Consider the following 21,826-nt stretch of genomic DNA (forward strand, 5'->3'; position numbering starts at 1 on the left):
GCGTTATAATAAAGCTGTTTCTCTCTTCAAAAGCCATTTCACCCTGTAGGAAGAAGCAGACTCTCCACTGGCTACTAGGCTAACAGGAACGCTGGCGATAGGGATGCTGGCTAATAGGGATATTTTCAGCCTTTCTGGCAGGGTTCTCGCTCTCTTCCAGCTCTGGAAGCAGCTTCGGATGATGTTTCTGTGATTTGCAGCCTGCGATGGATGCAGCGCCGTGCTGGAGGCTGCGGGAGCAGGGGACGCTCCCCAGCCGGTCTCCTCTCCGCCCGCCCTCAGCCAGGACCGCGCTGCCCGGAGCTGCCGCCGGCCGGGGGCCAGCGCTAGAGGGCGCCGCTGAGCTGGGAGGAGCCCGCCCGAGCTCTATGGTACGGCGGCGCCGGCCATGGGAGCCGAGCGGGAGGCGCAGGCCTGCGCTGCCTTCTACGAGGCGCTGGGCATGGGCCCGGCCGTGCTCCCCTGCCTGCGCTGCCTGAGGCAGTTCGCTGGGTAAGAGAACGGAACCCGAGGCGGGGGACCCCCGCACCATGTTCCCCTGCGCGAGAGGTTCCCCCCGGGAATCCCCCGGCGTGGATCGCGGCACCCTCCGAGCGCGGGAGTCCGGGGCGGCTCTCCCGGGCATCCCCCTGGGTCCCCAGGGCATCCCCTGGGTCCCCAGGGCATCCCCCTGGGCCCCCAGGGCATCCCTCCGGGCGCGGGGAGGGAAGGAGGCTCTGCCCGGTTCTCGGCATGGGGACAGAGCCACCCCCGCTTGCCCACATGCTCTTCCAGCCTGCCCTGCAGCAGCAAGTTTTGGGGATACTCCTGCTCCCCTCGCCCCAGAACAGGCTGAGTGATGACAGAGCTCTTGGGAGCTCTCCCCTGACCTGTGCCATCCTGAGTGCAGCTGGGAGGGACGAGCATGGCCAGGTGGGGCACTCCACCTGTAACCCCTCTCAACGTGGGGCACTCTTACCCCAATCCAAGGCAATCTGGGGTACTCTAACCCTAATGCCCACCAAGCTGAGATGTCCCCACCCAAAGTGAAATCGAGTTGGGGTATTCCCACTCCGACCCATGTTCAGCTGGGGCATCCCAATACTAATAAGCTGCACCAAAGGGGTATCCCCCATCCCAAACCCCACCGAGCTGGGGTATCCTCACTGCCGCCCCCATCCCCTTGCAGGAGTACTACCAAGAGATGCAAGGACAAGCACCTGGAGGAGGCTCTCCTGCTGTCGCGGGCGCTGAGCAAGGCTCTGCAGGTGCTGAGTGAGGCAGAGGCAAGGCCCCTGCTCCGCTGCATCCTGGCTTTCCAGATGGAGGCCACCAGCAGCTCCAGCTCCTTCCAGAAACTGGAACAGGTCTGTAGCACAACAGGCTGGGCTGTGGCTCTAGAGCTCTACTAGCCCCAAGTGTAAGTGATGGTCTTGCCTAGCTCTGTGTGCCCCTGGCACAGCCCTGGTGTGGTGCATCCTTACCAGCAAAGGGGCCATGGTGATACCATAGAACTCCCCTTGAAGTACTCTGCAGCTGGTATCTCTGGGGCTCCAGGCAGAGCAGCTGACTTGGGTCACCTCTCTGCAGATCGTGACCCAGCTGGCGGTGGGGAAGGAAGCCATGCTGGCCCAGGAGGTGGGCACGCTGCTGGCTGGCCTGGCACCACAGGGAGAGGTGAGAACACCCCAGTTCTTCAGTGGCACTGGTGTTTGTGGGAGCTTGGCTGGAGCACATTTTCACCAGGGTCCTCCTGGTTTGAGCTGCCCATAGTCCTCTGCTTCTTTTCCCGCTGTACTGGGGGCTTGCCCTTGCTTGCAGTTGGCAGCATGTGGCTGCCTGTCACACCAGCCCTTTACGCATCTCTGGAACAGCTTCTGGTGCCAGCAAGACCCTCCTGGCCAAGGTACCAAGCCCCAGCCTGTTGTCATGTGGGACAAACTCTGCTTCTGTCCCTGCAGGTGCTGTCTCCTGAGAACCTTCAATCAGGTCAGTCTGCCCCTTCTGCTTGGAGGGCTTTTCCCAACTTAATGCACCTCACACCTGCCCAGGCTTGGAGGGGCAGCATGGATCAGGCAGATCTGTGGGATCTGCAGGGGTCCCAGCAGCACCCAGTGGCTCTGCCCACCCACCCTGGGTGGGTGGAAAGCAGACAAGCCAAAGCACCCCTGCATCCCAGCCCTGTCTCCCCACTGTTACCAGTAGTGCAGCCCTTGGTTTAACCAGGCTGCTGGCACCATGCCAGGAGCTGATGCCATGCCCCTGCCCACAGTGTGCATGTTCCTGGAGGAGAGCAGCCTGGGCCGGAAGCACTGGCAGCAGAACCTGGCCCTCCTGCTGCAGCGCCTGGCCACCACCTTGGGCTGGGTGCTGCAGAGCCAGCCTGCACCCAGCAGCACTTGGGGCTACTTGGTCATCAAGGTAAGAGCCACATTCGGGAGGTGGGGAAGGATCAGTCCCTGTAAGGACTGGCCCAGGCACTGGCAAGAAAGTCCAGGAGGGATGTGGTCCAGGAGGGATGTGGTCCAGGAGGGATGTGGTCCAGGAGGGATGCTTCTTGAGAGGTGAGAGGTGCTGACAGCCATCACCGCGGTCTCCCTTCTCCTCCTCCAGGCCTGCCTCCAGCTCTTCCAGACACTGCCGATGGACATGGCCCCGCTGGTGTGGACTGCAGCAGGGAAGAGTGAAGCCCTGCAGAGCCTTTTGGGACTGCTGCTGGAGGTGGCGTGGGGGAAGGTGTGTATGGTGCCAGGGAGGGATGGGGTTGCCTGTCCCAAGGAGCAGGGTGGTTCCATCCCTCCTGGGCGGTTTCCCCTCCCTGCGGAAAGCCTGCAGAAGCAGCCCCAGTGTCTGGGGTGTCCAAGGGAGCCTGCAGAGTTGCCTGCATGGATGTGGGGCCGTGGTTAAATGGGGATTTGTTTTAAATGGTGTTTTGAGCTGTGCCTTTACCTCCCCTGTGAGTCCAGGCCCTGAGCAAGGACACACGGCTGCTGGCGGGCACGGCCCTGAGCATGCTGGTGAACACTGCCCCACAGCCTGAGCGTGGAGCCAGTGCCATGCTGGCCCTCTTCCAGCTCCCTGACCAAGGTGTGTGCTCCATCCCGAGCTGGGCTCGGCCTCTGGTGAGGAGGATGTATGGGTGTGAGGGAACAGAGGCCAGCGCTGCTTACCACCAGTGCAAGCCACACTCTGCTGCAGTGTTCTCGTCTCAGGGCCTGGGAGCCCCAGCTGCCACTAGCCACTTCCCACCACTAGCCACCTCCTGTGGTCACTCTGGGATGAGCCAGGGCAATCTGCTCTCAGAGCAGCATTTGGTTTCCCATCTTTCTGCCATCCAATGCAGTCATTCCCTACCAGGCACAGGAGAACTGACGTTTGGGGAGCTGGTGGTGGACGTGCCCCTGGTCCTGGAGCCAGATGGGCTGCAGAAGTTGGTGTTCACCAGGGGTTTGCTGACCTGCTGCAAGATCGACATCCTCAGCTGCCAGCTGGAGAGTTTCACCCACCAGGTAGGAGAGCTCAAAAGCAGCAGGCAGGGGTTTGGAGAGTGCCTTATGTGGGGCTGGCAGCTGCTTGGGGGCTGTGGATCCCCAGGGCCCACAGCCAGGCTGCCCCACTCCACAACAGTGGTTCCATGCATCCTACTGTATTACCTGGGAGCCTGCTTTTTCCAAAGACATCTGAGCAGGGCTTTTCTTCTCCTGAGGGGCTAAGAAGCCAGGTGGTGCCAAAAGTATCTCTTACACAAGCAAAGTGGCAGCAATGCTCTTGCAAGACGAACCCAGGGCTGCCCAGGCCCAGCGTAGCCTCCAGGTCTGCCCATCTCCAGCATTTCTCAAGTCCTCGAGACCTGAGGACTTCCAAACAGAAAAAGCTAGCTACAAGTTGCTGTGAGAGCAGCAGCAGCAGGCAGTGTTCTTCAGCTGCCTCAGGGCAGGGTTTTCTTACCCTGGAAAGCCCACACCTGCCTGCTCATGATCTGTGCTCCCACAGGCCTGCCTGCTGCTCGACGTGGTCTTCCCTGCCGTGTGTGCCCTGAGCAAGGAGCAGAAGGACTGCCACTACTACTGCTTCCAAGGTAGGAGATGATGACCCTGCCACCACCATGGGCTGCTTTGAAAGGGCCACTCTGCTCCTGATGCACAGGACCCCCGCGGTACTTCATCGCCTCCCAGGGAAGATGCTGCTCTAGATCCTGACACCAGTTTGGAAACTGGTGTCAGGGACTGAACCCTCCCAAGCTCTTCTGTACCTAATGTGGAAACTGCTGCCCTTGCACCTGGGGTCTTCAGGGCCAGCAGCCTGCAGTGGGTGTGCTGCCAGTGGGTCTGGGGGAGAGGGCAGCAGGGCTCTCTGCCATTGCAGCCTGTGCCCCGGGGCTGCAGCAGGGCTCTCCCCGGGGCTGCAGCAGGGCTCTGTGCCCTTGCAGCCTGTGTCCTGTGGATGCAGCAGGGCTCTCTGCCCTTGCAGCCTGTGCCCCGGGTCTGCAGCAGGGCTCTCTGCCCTTGCAGCCTGTGCCCTGGGGCTGCAGCAGGGCTCTCTGCTCTTGCAGCCTGTGCCCCGGGGCTGCAGCAGGGCTCTCTGCCCTTGCAGCCTGTGCCCTGGGTCTGCAGCAGGGCTCTGTGCCCTTGCAGCCTGTGCCCCGGGGCTGCAGCAGGGCTCTCTGCCCTTGCAGCCTGTGCCCCGGGGCTGCAGCAGGGCTCTCTGCTCTTGCAGCCTGTGCCCTGGGGCTGCAGCAGGGCTCTCTGCCCTTGCAGCCTGTGCCCCGGGGCTGCAGCAGGGCTCTCTGCCCTTGCAGCCTGTGCCCCGGGGCTGCAGCAGGGCTCTCTGCCCTTGCAGCCTGTGCCCTGGGGCTGCAGCAGGGCTCTCTGCCCTTGCAGCCTGTGCCCCGGGGCTGCAGCAGGGCTCTGTGCCCTTGCAGCCTGTGTCCTGTGGCTGCAGCAGGGCTCTCTGCCCTTGCAGCCTGTGTCCTGTGACTGCAGCAGGGCTCTCTGCCCTTGCAGCCTGTGCCCCGGGGCTGCAGCAGGGCTCTCTGCCCTTGCAGCCTGTGCCCCGGGGCTGCAGCAGGGCTCTCTGCCCTTGCAGCCTGTGCCCTGGGGCTGCAGCAGGGCTCTGTGCCCTTGCAGCCTGTGCCCCGGGGCTGCAGCAGGGCTCTCTGCCCTTGCAGCCTGTGCCCTGGGGCTGCAGCAGGGCTCTCTGCCCTTGCAGCCTGTGCCCCGGGGCTGCAGCAGGGCTCTCTGCCCTTGCAGCCTGTGCCCTGGGGCTGCAGCAGGGCTCTCTGCCCTTGCAGCCTGTGCCCTGGGGCTGCAGCAGGGCTCTCTGCCCTTGCAGCCTGTGCCCCGGGGCTGCAGCAGGGCTCTCTGCCCTTGCAGCCTGTGTCCTGTGGATGCAGCAGGGCTCTCTGCCCTTGCAGCCTGTGCCCCGGGGCTGCAGCAGGGCTCTCTGCCCTTGCAGCCTGTGCCCTGGGGCTGCAGCAGGGCTCTCTGCTCTTGCAGCCTGTGCCCCGGGGCTGCAGCAGGGCTCTCTGCTCTTGCAGCCTGTGCCCCGGGGCTGCAGCAGGGCTCTGTGCCCTTGCAGCCTGTGTCCTGGGTCTGCAGCAGGGCTCTCTGCCCTTGCAGCCTGTGCCCTGGGGCTGCAGCAGGGCTCTGTGCCCTTGCAGCCTGTGCCCCGGGGCTGCAGCAGGGCTCTGTGCCCTTGCAGCCTGTGCCCCGGGGCTGCAGCAGGGCTCTGTGCCCTTGCAGCCTGTGCCCCGGGGCTGCAGCAGGGCTCTCTGCCCTTGCAGCCTGTGCCCCGGGGCTGCAGCAGGGCTCTCTGCCCTTGCAGCCTGTGCCCCGGGGCTGCAGCAGGGCTCTGTGCCCTTGCAGCCTGTGCCCCGGGGCTGCAGCAGGGCTCTGTGCCCTTGCAGCCTGTGCCCCGGGGCTGCAGCAGGGCTCTGTGCCCTTGCAGCCTGTGCCCCGGGGCTGCAGCAGGGCTCTGTGCCCTTGCAGCCTGTGCCCCGGGGCTGCAGCAGGGCTCTCTGCCCTTGCAGCCTGTGCCCCGGGGCTGCAGCAGGGCTCTCTGCCCTTGCAGCCTGTGCCCCGGGGCTGCAGCAGGGCTCTGTGCCCTTGCAGCCTGTGCCCCGGGGCTGCAGCAGGGCTCTCTGCCCTTGCAGCCTGTGCCCCGGGGCTGCAGCAGGGCTCTGTGCCCTTGCAGCCTGTGCCCCGGGGCTGCAGCAGGGCTCTGTGCCCTTGCAGCCTGTGCCCCGGGGCTGCAGCAGGGCTCTCTGCCCTTGCAGCCTGTGCCCCGGGGCTGCAGCAGGGCTCTGTGCCCTTGCAGCCTGTGCCCCGGGGCTGCAGCAGGGCTCTCTGCTCTTGCAGCCTGTGCCCCGGGGCTGCAGCAGGGCTCTCTGCTCTTGCAGCCTGTGCCCCGGGGCTGCAGCAGGGCTCTCTGCTCTTGCAGCCTGTGCCCCGGGGCTGCAGCAGGGCTCTCTGCTCTTGCAGCCTGTGCCCCGGGGCTGCAGCAGGGCTCTCTGCTCTTGCAGCCTGTGCCCTGGGGCTGCAGCAGGGCTCTCTGCTCTTGCAGCCTGTGCCCCGGGGCTGCAGCAGGGCTCTCTGCTCTTGCAGCCTGTGCCCTGGGGCTGCAGCAGGGCTCTCTGCTCTTGCAGCCTGTGTCCTGTGGCTGCAGCGCCTGCGGGAGAGCCTGCCTGCTGTCTGGCACCTGAGGGGCGCCCGTGTCCTGGCCCCACATGCCAAGCTGCTCCAGCAGCTCACCCAGCTGGTGTGGGACAACGCTGAGACCCTGGTAAGGCCAGAGAGCCCAAGGCAGAAACTGTGGCCCCAGCTGCTGCTCCCCTGCTCCTAACACACCCCTCCCTGTTCCAGCTCCCTCAGCTGGATACAACCCCCTTGCCTCAGCTGCCCTCTGGCAGGGCAGGGGCACTCACACTGCTGAGGCCAGGGCCTCTGCAGGGCCACATCCCAGTGCTTTGCCCTCCCCAGGCAGCACCCACTGGTGCAGTTCCAGCCTACCCACATCTGTTGGCTTACTGCCTTCCATCCCCACAACCCCAGCTCCTAACCCGGTGGTTACCAGCCAGCACTGAAGTCCATGGCTGTGGGAAAGCAAAGGATCATTCTTGAGGCATCAAGACAGGAGAAGGAATCCACCTGAACTGCTTCTGCCTGCTGTCCTTCTCCCCCCCAGGTGGAAGGGGTGTCTGAGTTCATCCACAGCTCCTTCCGAGTGCTCCTGGAGATCTACCACCTCGAGTGCCAGCACTTCCAGGACCAGGAGAGAGCCCTCTACCAGCAGATGCTGCACAGGGTGGTCTCAATGCCGTGGCAAATCAAGGCCAGATATGTGCCCCTGTGTGCCATCATCCCCTATGTGGGCAGCCAGCAGGTAGGGAAGGCAGGAGCATGGAGAGGCTCCGTCCTGGCTGGCACTGCTGCCTGTCACCTTCCCCTGCCTAGCTCAGCCATGGGGGCAGGCAGCCTTCCCAGCCAGGGGAACTGTTTTTGCATCCCCCAAGTGATAGTATTCAGGGTGGAGTGGTGAGCTGTAGCAACAGTGGTGCATCCCTGGGGACTGCCAGCAGCTAGGGAAGCTTTGCCCATTGATGCCCATCAAAAGCAGGTTGGGGTAGCAGAGCTGCTCAGTGCCATGGGTGACTGCAGTGTAGTCTGTACCCAGATCTGTGTGTCCCCTCCCATATGCAGCCTTCAGCCTGGCAGGGAGGTGAGGGTCATCTGCCTTTCTCGCAGGTGCTGGACACTTACCCAGACCTACCACAGCACCTCCTGAGCTGCCTCTCCACCAACCATCTGTGCCCTGCAGCCACCGAGGTCTACAAGGCGCTGGTGCAGCAGCAGTGTGCCGAGTGGCAGGAGGGGCAGCAGGGCACAGGGGCAGCACTGGCAGAGCAGTGGGCACTGTGCTGGCTGCCCCTGCTCTCCCAGGCGCTCCGCTCCCCTCTGCCCATCCTGCACAGCAATGCTGCCAACCACCTCCTCACCTGGACCCTGCGGCAGATCCCAGCCGCCCAGGCACTGCTGGCTGCCCAGTTCGGCAGCCGGGACACGGCGTCGCTCCGGGCTTGGGTCTCGCTGCTGAAGGTGCAGAAGAGCTTGGCGGGAGCCCTGCCCCTGCAGGGGGAGGCACTGGAACGGCTCTCCTGCTGCCTGGGTGCCCGAGAGGAGGGCGTCCGGCTGGCAGCGCTGAGCCTCCTCTGCTGCAGCCCCAGCACCAACCGGCCCCTGTCGGGCACCGAGGTGCAGCTGCTGCGGAGGTTCCTGCCCCTCAACCTCAGCTGCGACTCCTCCTCCTTCCGGCAGCTGCTGCAGGCAGCTGTGAGGAAGGCGCTGGTGCGGCTGCGGGACAGCTCCCTGGCCCTGCTGCGGGGGAGGGCACCCCGTGGCACGGAGCCGGCAGAGGGAGAGGAGCAGCTCACCCAGGCAGTAGGTGAGGCGGCCCCCCCAGCACCTCCATCGCAGCCCTGCGGGATCGGGTGCCCAGCCTAGCGTCACCTAGCTTGCTGTGCTCTCTGCCCACAGGCTTTGTGGAGTGGCTGCTGCAGCTCAGCATCACCTCGCTCGGCCCCGGCTCCAACTACCAGAGGAAGAAGACAGCTGTGCTTCTCCTGGCCGCTGTTCTGGAGACCTGCACAGACACCTGGAGCCCTGACAGGAAGAAAGGCCAGCCCCCACGTGAGCATGGGCAGCCTGCGCAGGGCACCAGCCCTCAGCTACCGGGGTGTTCCCGACCGACCCCATCCCCCCACCCTTCATCCCCCCTGCAGGGACCATGGCCACACTGCTGAACTATGCCAGGCAGAAGGGCTGCTGGGACTTCTTTTCCCAGCCCAATTTGTTGGTGCTGCTGAGCTGCTTGCAGGACAGCACTAATGAGGTGAACCTCCTGAAGACCTCTGTGCTCCCCCCCGGGCCCTACTCTGGGCACTTTCTTTCTTCCCACATCCCAATTCTCCCCACCTCTCCTGTCTTGGCAGATCAGAGACCTGGCCTCAGACCTTCTTGTCCGCTACTTCCCTGCCACGTTCCCTGAACCCATCGCCCTGGCTCTCTTCCAGCTGGCCCAGGATGCCCTGGGCAGCCCCCGAGTGCAGGAGGCTGAAGCTGGAGCCATGCTGATGAAGACCATCCTGCAGAAGTATGAGCTCCTGGCTTCCCCCTGCCTGCAGTGTCATGGCAACCCCTGCCCCAGCATGTCAGTGTCACTGGGGTCTTGCTGCAGTCTGTGTTAACAGCCTAGGGAGCTATGGATTAGGTTTGAAATAGCCTCACATTGGGCAGGGTTGGGGTGCAGGGGCCTGTGCTGGGGAAGGAAGGAGACAGCACAGGACGGGCAGAAAAGTCCTCACAGCCGCACCTGCCTCTTCCCTCAGGGCAGACAGCAGCACCATGAAGAGCCTGGCCCTGGAGGCTGCAGCAGCCCCAGCACTGCCCAGCCAAGGCCTGTGCTTTGCCCAGCACCTTCTCCACATGCTGCAAGCTCAGTACTCTGTGGCACGCCAGGACCTGCTGCGGGCAGCAGCCACCGCACCAATGCATGGTGAGGCCTTGGCTTGGCAGGGCAGCAAGCAGCTCCTGCAGCCCATCCCCTCCCTGCCTATTTGAAGTGGGCTTGAGTCGTACAGGCAGGACTGAGGCCACAACTCAGTGCCAGTGCCATGTCCTTGCCTCAGTTTCCCTGTCCTGCTGCTCCAGCTGCCCAGCGTGCCCTCACCTTGGGGCCCTGCCTGCTCTCCTGCCCATGAAGCCATTTCAGCTGCAGACTCAGGCAGGAGAGCAGGGGCTGTGCCAGCCACCGCTGTGACCAGAGGTGGGTGGTTTGTACAGGAGCCATCACAGCTCTGCGGAGATGCCTGCTCCAGGTGCCAAAGGTGGCCACCTCCATGCGTGCAGCAGAGCTGGCAGAGAGCTGGCAGGAGCTCCTCACCGGCCTTGTGACCACAGTGAGAGATATCACCTCCTTCCTTCTGGGTGCTCTGCAGAGCCAGCAAGGCCCCGGCACTGCTGAGCAAGGTGAGCATGTCCCCAGGGTGGGGGATCGGGCCCCGGAACCAGTGGCACCTCCTGCACAACCCTCCTTGACCCAGCAGCCCTGCAGCTGCTGGGGAGGGACTGGCTTGGCTTCACTGCCTCCAGCAGGGGGCAGCAGTGGGGCAGAGCAAGGAAGGTTGGCCCAAGAGCAAGGTCCAAAGCGGAACACTCAGGCAAGGATGGTCCAGGTATTGGGCAGGGGATCCAGGAAATGGCGAGAGCAGGGTGGCTAGTGCCCGGGTTTGGGTCCCTTTCTCAACTGCACATGAGAACAGCAGCAGAAGCTGAGGCAAAAGCCTCAGAGAAGCAGTGAGATGACTTGGGAGCAGCTGGGGTGAGCACTGGGGCTGGCAGAACCCACAGCAAGGGCTCAGGAGGAGCAGTGGGGCAAAGGGCAGCTGTGATCCTGAGCAGGACACATTGCAGGATGGGAGCCATTGCTGATGTTATGCACACGAAGAGGGGACTCCCCAGCAGCATCTCCCTCCCTCAGCTCCATGCAGCCCCACTCAGCCCAGGCCTCTTCCCTTGGCAGCTGCTGCCCCATCGTTTGCAGACATGGGGAATGCCATCGGCTCCCTCATCATGCTGGGCAAAGGCCGAGGGCAGGAGGAAGAGGAGGAGGAGGACTCAGTCCTGCTGTCAGAGGAGCACAGCCTGATCCTGACTTGCTGCTGGGTGTCAGTGAAGGTAGGAACTCCTCCCCATGGCACTGGTAAGAAGAGCTCAGCGCAGCACCCACTGCCGGTCCAGCCCTGCACCTGGGTTCTGAGTCTGTCCTTGCCTAGGAGCTGCCACAGACCATCCTCACTGCCAGGGAGAATGCAACCACCACTGTGCCCAAAAGCAGCCACCTCCCTTCCTGCCCTTATGTAGCCTAGCTGGTTCCCAAGCACTGACAGACCCCAGGTGCAGCAGAGCTGGGTCTCTGCCTTGCAGCCCTGTGGCCCCCATCCCAGCTCCTTTCCAGCAGCCACACATGCCAGCTTCTTCTCCCTAACTTCTTTGGTGGCTGCCTGGAAAAATGCCTTGTCCACCACAGATGCCTCACAGCTGGCTGGGAAACCCCTGTGCAGTGGCATGCATGTGGCCATGCCAGTGGCTGTGCTGCCTGATGCTGCCAGCAACCGAGAGCAGCCGTGCTGGGGGGTGCCAGCAGCACCCACTCTGCTTCCCAGTGGCACTGATGATGGGGCAGGACAGGAATGGGGCAGCCCTGCTGCTGGTCCTGATGACCTTCCACTTCTTCCCAGGAAATAGGGCTGCTCTTGGGGGGCCTGGCAGAGGTGCTGCTGGCCCAACCAGTGGCTGCTGGATCAGGGCCCCTCCTGCCACTGCCCACCCTGCAGGTGGCCACGAAGGTGTTCCAGGAGATCCTGCTGCGGTGCCGGCACTGGGTAAGAGTTTGTCCCACCCGGGGTGGCTCGCCCCCTTGCCCCCCCTTCCAGCCCTGTCCTTGCCCCAAGCCAGTAGCTAGTGGCTCTCACTGGTGTGCAGGGAGGGCAAGCACAGCGGGGCAGGGTCTGCTCTGGGGCAGGACGTGAGGCATGGCTGGAAGCCCCTAGCTGGAATCCAAGTGGCAAAGGCCATCGTGCCCCCACACCATTGTGTCTTCTCACTTTCTCCTTCCCCCATGCAAAGAGGTTTCTGGGGGCTATGGGACAATGGCAGGTACAGGCTTTAGGGCTTGGGTGCCTGATGCTGCTGTGCCCTAGGGAGCAGTGGAGGGCTGCAGCGTGGGCTTCACCAAGTTCTGTGCTGCCTTGCTGAACCACCCAGATGCAGAGCTGCGGGCCATCCCACAGAGTGTGCTGGAGCAGGTACCGTGCTCCTTCTGCCCTGCATTCTCCCAGGGCTCTAGGGAGCCCCAGAGCCATCTCCCTGTATCCTCCCAACTGTGGGGCAAGCACCCACCTGGCAGCTGCGATGCCGCAGTGCAGGGCTGGTGGGGCCAGTGCCCTCCCTCCCCTGTGGAGCAGCTGCAGGCTGCGGCAGGCAGGTCTCCAGCGTACCTCGGGTGGGTTTTGTTCCTCAGGGCCTGGAAGCACTGAGTGGGCCCCGGAGCAGCTCCATCACACGTCGTGCTGCTGGCTTCCCCATGCTCTTCCTCTGCATCGTCAGCGGGGAGGCTGCTGCACAGGCACGGCCGCTGCTCACCCGCTGCATCCAGACCCTGCTAGCCTTGGCCACCACAGCCCTGCCACAGCACTGGGACCAGACCCTTGACCTGCCTCAGGTGAGCATGGGGGGCACTGAGCTCCAGGCTGCTCTCTGTGGATAGGGTGATCTGTGTGAGGTCCCCTACAGGGAGCTGTGCTGGGTGCTCTACTCTGTCCTGGTGAGACCTCACCTGCAATATTGCATTCAGTTCTGGGCTCCCCAGGAGGAACAGGGATCTGCTACAGAGTCCAAGGGAGGGCTGCAAGGATGATGAAGGGACTGGAGCATGTGCCCTATGAGGAGAGGTTGAGAGCCCTGGGGCTTTCTAGACTGGAGAGAAAAAGACTGAGAGGAGATTTAATCAATGTTTATCAATATCTGAGGGCTGGGGGTCAAGAGGGAGGGGCCAGGCTCTGCTCACCTGCACCCTGGGATAGGACAAGGGGCAGTGGATAGAAACTCCAGCACAGGAGGTTCCACCTCAACAGGAGGAGGAACTTCTTCACTGTGAGGGTTGTAGAGCACTGGAACAGGCTGCCCAGAGAGGTTGTGGAGTCTCCTTCCCTGGAGACTTTCCAGACCTGTCTGGATGCATTCCTGTGTGACCTGTGCTGGATTCTATGGTCCTGCTCTGGCAGGGGGTTGGACTTGATGATCTCTGGAGGTCCCTTCCAACCTCTAACATCCTGTGAGCCTGTGAGACCTTGGGGTCAGCAGAACGCTGCAGCTGTGGCCACGCTGCCTGTCCCTGCAGCCCAAGAGCTGGCAGCTCCTTGGCTGCCCTGTCTCTTGCCACCATCTTCCCCTGGGATGGAGGTGTGAGGCCTCTGCCCAGGCAGTGCTGCTGAGCCCCAGGTGCTCTCCCCAGGTGTGTGCCCTCCACGTGCTGCAGACACTGGTGCGTGGCGCGGGGCTGGGCACTGCGCTGCTGCGGCACACCGTGCCCATGGTGGCCCTGGCACTGCGGGGCCTGGGCTCGCCCTGCTGGGCCATGAGGAACGCAGCCATCCAGCTCTTCAGTGAGTAGCGGGGAGAGCCCTGCAGAACCAGGGCAGCCTCTTGGGGGGAAGCAGAGTGGGGGTGAAGGGGACCTGACCCTGCTCTCTGCCCTACCCCTGCAGGTGCCCTCACAGCCCGGCTGATGGGCCCGCAGCGCAGCCGTGGGGAGGGCTGCCCAGCAGAGGGGGTGAGCCTGCAAGCCTTCCTCGGGCAGCATCCCCAGCTGAGCACTGTGCTACTGGCAGAGCTGGAGGCTGCCACGGGGCCCACAGCAGGGGGGCATCGCCTGCACCCTGCGCTCCACGCCGTCCTCACCCTCCTGGCCCAGCTGCAGCCTGGTACCGATGACCCTGGCAGGTAGGGGGGCAGTGGGGATACTCTGCCCTGGCCAAGGGAGGTGGTCTCATGGCGCCAGGGCTGGCTGTGGCTTTCTAATGGGTTTTGCTTCAGCAGGAGCATCACATGTGGTGCCCTTATTACTCCACAGCCCCTCTGCTCACTTCCTGGAGCCACTGCTGGGGCTGGCAGGGAGCCCCTTCTATGCTGTGCGAGCGATGGCTGCCAAGGCGCTGGTGCCTGTTGTGCCCCCGCCCCAGCGCCTTGGGCTCCTCCTGCAGCTGGCCCAGCAGCTCCCCACTGCACCTGAATGTGTCTGCTCACACAACACCCTCCATGGGCACCTGCTGCAGATGCAAGCACTGCTGGTCCCTGCTGTGGGCACTAAGAGGTGAGTGGTCCTGTGCCATCCCTCTGCAGCTGCTGTGGTCTGTCTGATGCAGCCCTTTGGCCACCAAAGGGCCCCCTGGTGAGCACTGTGTCTTCCCACAGGCTGTTGGCTGAGGCACTGCGCCCCCTGGCTCTGCAGCTGGAGGCCCGGGGCTGGCTGCTCACTCCTGCCCAGCGCTGCCCACTCATCCGTGCCGCCTTCCTCCAGGTCCTTGCCCTCATTCCCACATCTCTCAGCCCTGGCTTCACCCAGAGCATCCATGATGCCATCAGTGCTGAGCTGGGCAGCCTCCCACCGGCGGCAAAGCCAGGATGTGCCGAGCAGCAGGTACTGCTGCCTGCCAGGAGAACCACAGCCCTGCCTGGCAGCGAGCCCAGAGGTGGGAGGTGAAGACCCCTCCCTGGAGGCTGAGCATTGGCAGGGGGATCCTGTTTTTCCTGCAGGTGGGCTTGGCTGTCCTGCACCAAAGCATGGCCCGCTTTGTGTGCAGCGAGGCAGCACGGCTGGCAGCCGGCGAGTGGATCGGTGCCGCCTGCTCGCTTCTCCGGCAGCCCAACCCCGACGTTCGGCTTGCCATCCTCAGTTGGGTGCTTGCCAGGGAAGGAGGAACACCTGAGGAGCTGGAGAAGGCTCTTGGGCTGACATTGCTGGTACGATGAGGCTTAAAAGTCACTGAGTAAAGCAGTGTCTCCAGCATGCTGCACAGGTGTGATGCTGGGTGCTCACTTTCTCCCTGGGCTGGGGATGCGCTGGGGGCACTTGCCTGCTTGGTGGAGGTTGCCACCCCGGAGTGCCAGGGACACTAACTGTGTACCTTCTTTCCCCTTGTCAACTAGGAGAGCTTGCAGTCGGTGCTGCGAGAGAGAAGGGACAAAGAGTTCCTGAGATTGTACCTTGAGGCTTTGCTGCATCTTTGCAGAGACCCTTTGGCGTGGTCCCAGGAAGCTTCCTGCAGGCTCCGGGGCTCCTCGGCAGCCTGCCTGGAGATGCTGCTGCACATGGTGGAGGCTGAGTGTCCTGGCCCTGACCTCCTCTTCCAGGCACTGTGTGCTGCCAGCCTGCTGCTTGCTCACTGGTAGGTCCCTGCCGCTGCCAGGGGAATTCTGCCTGACACTTCCAGGAGATTCCTCCTTAGTCCTTGCTGGAAACAGAACCACAGCTTCCTGCCTATGAATCACATCCAGTTTCACACCTGGGTCCTGTGGCCTCCTTGCAGCTGGTGGCCTTTGGAGCCCTGGATGGATCTAGAAAGGCAGAAAGGGACCTGGGGGTACTGGTTGACAGTAGGCTGAACATGAGCCACCAGTGTACCCAGGTGGCCAAGAAAGCCAAGGGCATCCTGGCCTGGATCAGGAACAGTGTGGCCAGCAGGAGCAGGGAGGTCATTCTGCCCCTGTACACTGCACTGGTTAGGCCACACCTTGAGTCCTGTGTCCAGTTCTGTGCCCCTCAGTTTAGGAAGGATGTTGAGATGCTGGAACATGTCCAGAGAAGGGCAACAAAGCTGGGGAGGGGTTTGGAGCACAGTCCTGTGAGGAGAGGCTGAGGGAGCTGGGGTTGCTTAGCCTGGAGAAGAGGAGGCTCAGGGGAGACCTTACTGCTGTCTACAACTACCTGAGGGGTGGTTGTAGCCAGGTGGGGGTTGGTCTCTTCTTCCAGGCAACCAGCAACAGAATGGGAGGACACAGTCTGAAGCTGTGCAAGGGAAAGATTAGGTTTGATCTTAGAAGTTCTTCACAGAAAGAAAGATTAGAATGGGCTGCCCAGAGAGGTTGTGGGGTTGGTGTCCCTGGAGGTGTTTAAGGAAAGCCTGGATGAGGCACTTAGTGCCATGGTTTGGTTGATTAGATAGGGCTGGGTGACAGGTTGGACTTGATGATCTTGGAGGTCTCTTCCAATCTGGTTAACTCTGTGATTCTGGAAGGCTTGCCTCAATTCCCTCTCCTTCCCTGGACTCTGGCAGGTTTGGGGATGAGGACAGCCTGCTGGTGGAGCGATGGTGCACAGCACTGGAGGAGTGCAGCCAGTCAGCTTCGTCCGAGCTGCTGCGGCTGGCAGCTGCCCGCTCCCTGCAGACAGCAGGTGCCAGCGTGGTGCAGCAATCCCTGCGTGCTGCCTGTCCCTCGCTTGCCCCCCTGGCTCTGCGGTAGGTCCCTGAGCCCATCCTCGGGCACAGCCATGCTTTCCAGCAGCAGCCACCCCTTGGGGCCCCAGCATCAGCGTTCTGCAGGTTAACTGCTTCTGGGAAAGGTGTCCTCTGTAAAAACTCCCAGGGTGTTAGAGAGCTTCCATTAGGACCCAAGAACCTGGAGCCTACAAAGGCTGTGTGGATAGGATTTTAACAGAAGCAGATGGTCCCTTATGAGCAGCACACAGCACTGCTGGGGCCCTGAAGCCCTGGTGCAGTCCCTGTTCCCACAAGCCACAAGCTCTTAGGCCGTGGCTGTGCCTTTCATAACCCAGGAGAAAGGTTGCTCAGGGAAGCATTGCCCTGGGGATGAGGTCTCATGCTTCCCTCCCCTTGAGGCAGGCTAAGGATGCTCTGGGGAGCATTGTGGCCTTCTCTTCCCTGCTCTTTCCTTTGCCCAGGCTGATCAACGTGGGCATTCACCTCCTGCAAGATGAGGAGCGGGAGGTGCGGCACGAGGCCTCGGTTTTCGCCAGCCTCCTGCAGCATCACCCCAGGGAGCTGCTCCAAGGCAGCTGCATCTTTGTGCAGGACACCATGGGGCTCCAAGTACTCCTGCAGCTCCTCCTGGAGGAGTTTGGGGAGCTCCCAGAAACCTTCGACTTGCTGCTGCGACACCTCCCTATCCTGGACCTCAGGGGTATCGTGGAGGGGCTGGAGGCAAGCAAGTGAGTCACCAGACCTACAGACTGAGTACGAGGGAGTGTGGGGTACCATGGCTCTGTCCCTTGGCTTCACACATGCCTTCCCCCTCAGAGCTGTCAGCCTGTACAAAGAGGATGAACCCAACGTTTTTGCAGAGCCAGCCATCCTGGCCTGGCAGCTGCTCCCTGTCATGCTGCAGGTCCTGGAGAAGATGCCTGCTGGTGGCCCACTCCATGCCTCAGCTCTGCGGTGGCTGCTGGCCATGGGTCCTAGCGTTCTGCGTGACCTGCAGTACTGCAAGCACTGCTGGAGCCAAGGTACAGCACAGCCTGAAGCTCCCAGGCTGCTGTCCTTGTCCCTCAGGCCGGCTCTGCCACATTCAAGGTTCCTTCTCTTGCTCTCTCTGCAGGGGCCACTGCCTCGTGGGGGATGAAGGCGCTGGGCTGTGCCAAGCTGCACACGGCCGTGGCTGTGCTGCTGGTGAGGGCCCGGCTGGTGGTACAGTTGCTGCAGGTGCTGGGAGGTGTCACCACCGTGCCAGAGCTGGGCTGTAGCGCTCAGGAGCTGGAGCAGGAGCTCGTGTTGGTGCAGAAGCTGCTGCAGCAGCATGGGCTGGCCCCTGGGCCAAGCCAGGGCAATGCACTGGGGAAGTTGGCATCACTGTCTGGGGCTGCTTGACAGCTCTAGGTGTGGACCAGTGTCAGACCACAGCCAGGAGACTCCTGGTTCACATCCCTCTATTTGCTGAACACTCTCTGGTCACCCACCAGGACTGTGGGTTTAGTGGTGTAACTCAGGGGAGTCCCACTCATGCTGTGGGACACACTCACTTCATTCCTAGTGTTTTCTGCTCCTCCAGCCCAAGGACACCAGTGCAGCATCACGCTGGCCTGTGGCATCCCTGCCCTTGGGTTTAGGTGGGAGGAGACTTGTGCCAGAGCCCTTGCACCCCCTCAACTCCCATCTCCTTTGGTTTTTTAATCAACCTTCTAGCTCAGGGGTGATGTGGGCTTGTACCCCAAATAAAGAAGCCATGGATACCCCCAGCGTTGAAGCCTTCATATTCCCCAAAGCGACTGGACCCCCCGCCCCCCCGCCCCCAGCCCTGGCATGCTGCTGGGGCTCATGGCTGCAGCAGCAGGGCCGAGCCCCAGCGCCTGGCTGAGCTGTCCGTGCCACGCCCGTTTCCCCCGGGGCCGCCTGCTGGGCCCGGTACCGGCCCCGCCCGGCCGCGGAGCAGGATGCGGCCACATCCGCTCCCCGCTGCCATCTGCCCGGCCCGGCGGTACTGGGGACCCCGCCGGCAGGCGCCAGTCCTGCGCTCTGCTTTTGGCAGCAGCAACTCAAGCCGGCAATTAGGCTCCCTGCGCAGAACCGCTGGCCTCGGGTGGGGGTGGGGGGGTGTCACACAGGAATGGCAGCGGCGGGGAGGGAGAAAATGTGCCGGAACTCCAGGGGCTGTGCCCGCCGGGGGGAGGGGGTGGATCACCCTGTCTGACGCTGTTATCCCAGAGGGGGCTGCCAAGCCCCATAGCTGAACCCAAACCTCCAACGGTGTCACCGCTCCCAGGCAGACTTGGGTGCCTACGTTTAATTTCTCTCTGCAAACCACAGCATGCAGCTGAGCCACCCTTGACGGCTCCCCCACAGCAGTTCACTGCAGCGAGGCCAGCCCCCAGCATGCAGAGGCCAGATGCCCTCTCCATCCTCACAGTGCTCAGCCGACAGCAGCACATTGCACTGCACGATGTCAGGGCTGAGCATTTGGCTTTCCGTGTCACCGTTGCATCATTGTCTCACATTTAACCTCAGAATGATGTCCTTCTGCCACATTCTAGCAACTTCCTTTAAAACAAAAAATCCTTCTCAGCAGAGTTGTTGTTTTCCCCATTCTTGAACAAAACCTAAAATGCAGGGGAGTCAGCTCCCAGTGCAAGCCAGGAGCCTGCACAGGCAGTGACATTACAAAAGACACCGTAGTTTTAGTTCATTTCTTTCATCCCCAGCAAGGAGCAGCAGCATGTTTAGCCTGGAGAAGAGGAGGCTCAGGGGAGACCTCATTGCTGTCTACAGCTACCCTGAAGGGAGGCTGTCACCAGGTGGGGATTGGTCTCTTCTCCCAGGCACCCAGCACCAGAACAAGAGGACACAGTCTCAAGCTGCACCAGGGGAAGTTTAGGCTGGAGGTGAGGAGAAAGTTCTTCCCAGAGAGAGTTGTTAGCCATTGGAATGTGCTGCCCAGGGAAGTGATGGAGTCACCATCCCTGGAGGTGTTCAAGAGGGGATTGGACGTGGCACTTGGTGCCATGGTTTAGTAGCCATGAGGTGTTGGGTGACAGGTTGGACTTGATCTTCGAGGTCTTTTCCAACCTTACTGATTGTATGGGGAGGCTCAGCTCACCTTCCTGGGGTGTGGGGGGAATGGTACACAAAGATGAGAGCCAGCAGAGGGGCAAACACAACCCTTCTGTACCCATGAGCCCTGGCACCCCACCAGGGAGGTGGCCACCTAAAATGGCCTGGAAGGGGAAAGCTGGTGGGAGCTGGGGTGTGCCATGAACATGCCAACTCGTTAAAATTATATCTAGTTACTGATTCAGGGTACAGGCTATGGTAACCTATGGTAGTGTAGCATATTAGTGTTTTTATATAAAAATACTATACTTATAATGAAGATGATCAAGGGAAGATGCCCTAGGGGCATGGAGAGATGTTTTTCCATGGGAGGGGTGGGGAATGTCCCTTCTGAGATGCCTCAGAGCAAATTGTACCTCAGAAGGAACATACTTCCCTTCCCCCCACCCAGATTCCCACCTACCTGGCTCCTTACAGCCCATGTCCAGTGCAATGGGGATGGTGGTGGGATGTGTCCCTCCCCAGCACACCCACTTGTCCCAGTGCAGCCAGTGGCTCAGAGACCCTACCTGCGTCAGGTGGAAATAGCAGCAGTAGCTGGGGAGGGGAGATCCAGGGGGAGAAATGAGGGGGAAAGAGGGAAGAGAAGGGGGTTGGAGGGGAGGGTAAAGGTTGTGGTGTTTCCTTGATGGGGTGGTGGGTTGTAAAGAGGCTGTGGTTATGGATGGGGTGAGAAGTCTGAGAAGGGTTGCAGAGGGATCAGCATTTGCGGGGGGGAAAGGGGAGGCTAATGGCTCATGGAGGGGAGATGCAATGGGACTACAGATCTGGGGTGGGGGACAAAGGGGCCATAGTTTTAGGGAGATGGGAATGGGAATGGCTTGGGGGGGGGGACTGCAAAGGGGCCATGGTGCTGGGGTGTGAGAGAGGGGTAATAGCTCTAGAGGGGTGCAAATGGGTCACAGGTCTAGGGAGGGGTGCAAAGGGGTCAAATTTGAGAAAGGGAGAGAAGGGGCCACAGTTACAGGGGGTTGTGCAGATCAGTCACAAATTTGGAGGGGGGGTGTATGTGCAGAGAAGCCTACCCAGATGGCTCCTCTGGGGGCACCAGCCTGGCTCTCCGACAGGGCTCTCTGAAGTCCCGGCTGAAGGAACTGGGCGATATCTTAGCCACTTCTGACAGAAGAGCAACCAGAATGAGGGACATGGGTGTCTAAAGACATGCTGGAACAGGCAGCGGGAATGGTCATGCATGGGGGACGGGGGGGCATCCCCACAGGACCCACATTACCTTTCGCTGTCCTGCAGGCTGGGTGCTCCCCCAAGCAGCCACGACGCTGCTTGAGGTCAGGACAGGGCTCCCCTCCGTGCCGGGGTGGGATGGTGACCTGGCGGCTGCGGGTCTTGCTGCCAACTCCACAGAGGGAGCTGCACCCACTCCACGGCCCCCAAGGCCCCACCACACAGCCCACTGCTGCCAGCGGGATGGAGAATAGGGAAATGAGAACTTCAGCGGCATGGGAGATGGATGGAGGAGAGCTGGGAAGATACAGCAGAGAGGAAGGGAAAGGGGAGGGAGGAAAAGAGCCCGGGGGACCCAGCCCCTCTCCCCAGCTCCCGGACAGGGAGCGCTCTGGCAGCGCATTGTGCGCTGCTTCCGCAGGCCTTTATCCCCGCGCCGCTGCCGCGGCTCTGCATCGCGCTGAGCTGGGACCCCGCTAATCTCCCGGGAGATTAGGCAGGGCTGACTGCTGCAGTTGTGCAGGGGGCCGCAGCCCCCGCCCGCTAGCCCTGGGTCCCCAGGGTGGGCCGGCTCTGCATCTCCCAAGCCCCCACTCCCTGTTTGCCACCCGCAGTACAGCGCCCAGTTCCCACGTCCCCGTGCAAGGCACTGCCCGCAGCAGTGGCAGGGGTGACGCCAGGGCTTGTCCCGCTCAGGTCCCACGTTGTCGATTCTGAAGCTTGCAACAACAGCACTACCAGCAGCTGCAGCCCAGGGGCCATCCCTGTGGGCTCTCTTCTTGCACTGGCAGCAGCCAGACATTCAGTGTGGAAAAAAAAGTGGAAACTGGGGATCTCACTCCAAGTCCAGCCCAGCCAGCAGCCCCGGACACATCCCACTGCTGCTCAAATCACGGAGCCGACAGATAACAGCAAGTACATGCCACCCCAAAAGCAGCGGCCCGGGCTGACATTCCCAGCCTGGGGCTCCCCGCCGACACGGGGTGCAGCCGGTGCCACCCCTCCGGCACTCACCGGCGCGGCGGCAGGTGGCGAGGAAGTCCCGGCAGCAGTCGCCCGTCCTCTCGCAGTACGAGTCGCAGTAGCAGCGAGCCCGGCGGGCACCGGGGGCCCAGCAGGCATTGTTCCTGCCCGGGCAGCACCGGTGCCGGCAGCTGCCTGTGGCACCCACCAGGTAGCCAGCGGCCAGCAGCCAGCCCCCGCAGAGCAGCAGGGCCCGCATGGCACAGGGACTCCGCAAGTCCCCGAGTGCTTGCGAACGCCGGGCCAGGAGTGAGGGCTGCGGTGGTGGCGGTGGAGGCGGCATTGGAACCCTGGCTGCACCGCCCCTGGGTTGGGCGGGGGGACAAAGCCTGTTGCCTTCTGCTCCACCGCCCCTCACCCGGCTCTTTGCTCCGCAGGAGGGGGGAGGACTTCGTAAAATTAACCAGAACGGTTAATAAAACGTCGTGCAGGGGACAGCACAAACGCGGATCTGCCAGGGAGCATCTG

The 21,826-nt window shown here is 62.3% G+C and overlaps 2 protein-coding genes across 2 annotated transcripts; one reads left to right on the forward strand and one right to left on the reverse strand.

Annotated features, from left to right (window-relative positions):
- The first annotated feature begins 383 nt into the window (after positions 1-383).
- LOC128898534 (thyroid adenoma-associated protein homolog) lies at positions 384-17,659 on the forward strand. Its single transcript, XM_054173235.1, has 31 exons — positions 384-492; positions 1,169-1,346; positions 1,570-1,656; positions 1,941-1,968; positions 2,252-2,400; positions 2,593-2,715; positions 2,946-3,066; positions 3,337-3,488; positions 3,973-4,057; positions 6,623-6,759; positions 7,162-7,359; positions 7,722-8,418; positions 8,511-8,663; positions 8,756-8,865; positions 8,966-9,126; positions 9,362-9,528; positions 9,816-10,001; positions 10,555-10,709; positions 11,273-11,416; positions 11,735-11,839; positions 12,055-12,255; positions 13,048-13,198; positions 13,301-13,535; positions 13,666-13,905; positions 14,007-14,232; positions 14,349-14,555; positions 14,742-14,980; positions 15,869-16,051; positions 16,495-16,761; positions 16,850-17,055; positions 17,148-17,659. The coding sequence occupies exons 1-31, from the start codon at positions 389-391 to the stop codon at positions 17,414-17,416; spliced, it is 5,664 nt and encodes a 1,887-aa protein (XP_054029210.1). The 5' UTR covers positions 384-388; the 3' UTR covers positions 17,417-17,659.
- A 202-nt stretch (positions 17,660-17,861) lies between these two features.
- On the reverse strand, positions 17,862-21,557 carry LOC104309682 (somatomedin-B and thrombospondin type-1 domain-containing protein-like). The gene is made up of 5 exons (XM_054172852.1): positions 21,350-21,557; positions 20,385-20,567; positions 20,179-20,269; positions 19,557-19,690; positions 17,862-18,061 (listed from the first exon to the last, which is right to left on the reverse strand). Exons 1-5 carry the CDS (start codon positions 21,555-21,557, stop codon positions 17,862-17,864), a joined length of 816 nt encoding a protein of 271 aa, XP_054028827.1.
- Between the last annotated feature and the right edge of the window lie 269 nt (positions 21,558-21,826).

Source organism: Dryobates pubescens, chromosome 25 (assembly GCF_014839835.1).
Source record: "Dryobates pubescens isolate bDryPub1 chromosome 25, bDryPub1.pri, whole genome shotgun sequence".
In the NCBI taxonomy this organism is placed as follows: domain Eukaryota; kingdom Metazoa; phylum Chordata; class Aves; order Piciformes; family Picidae; genus Dryobates; species Dryobates pubescens.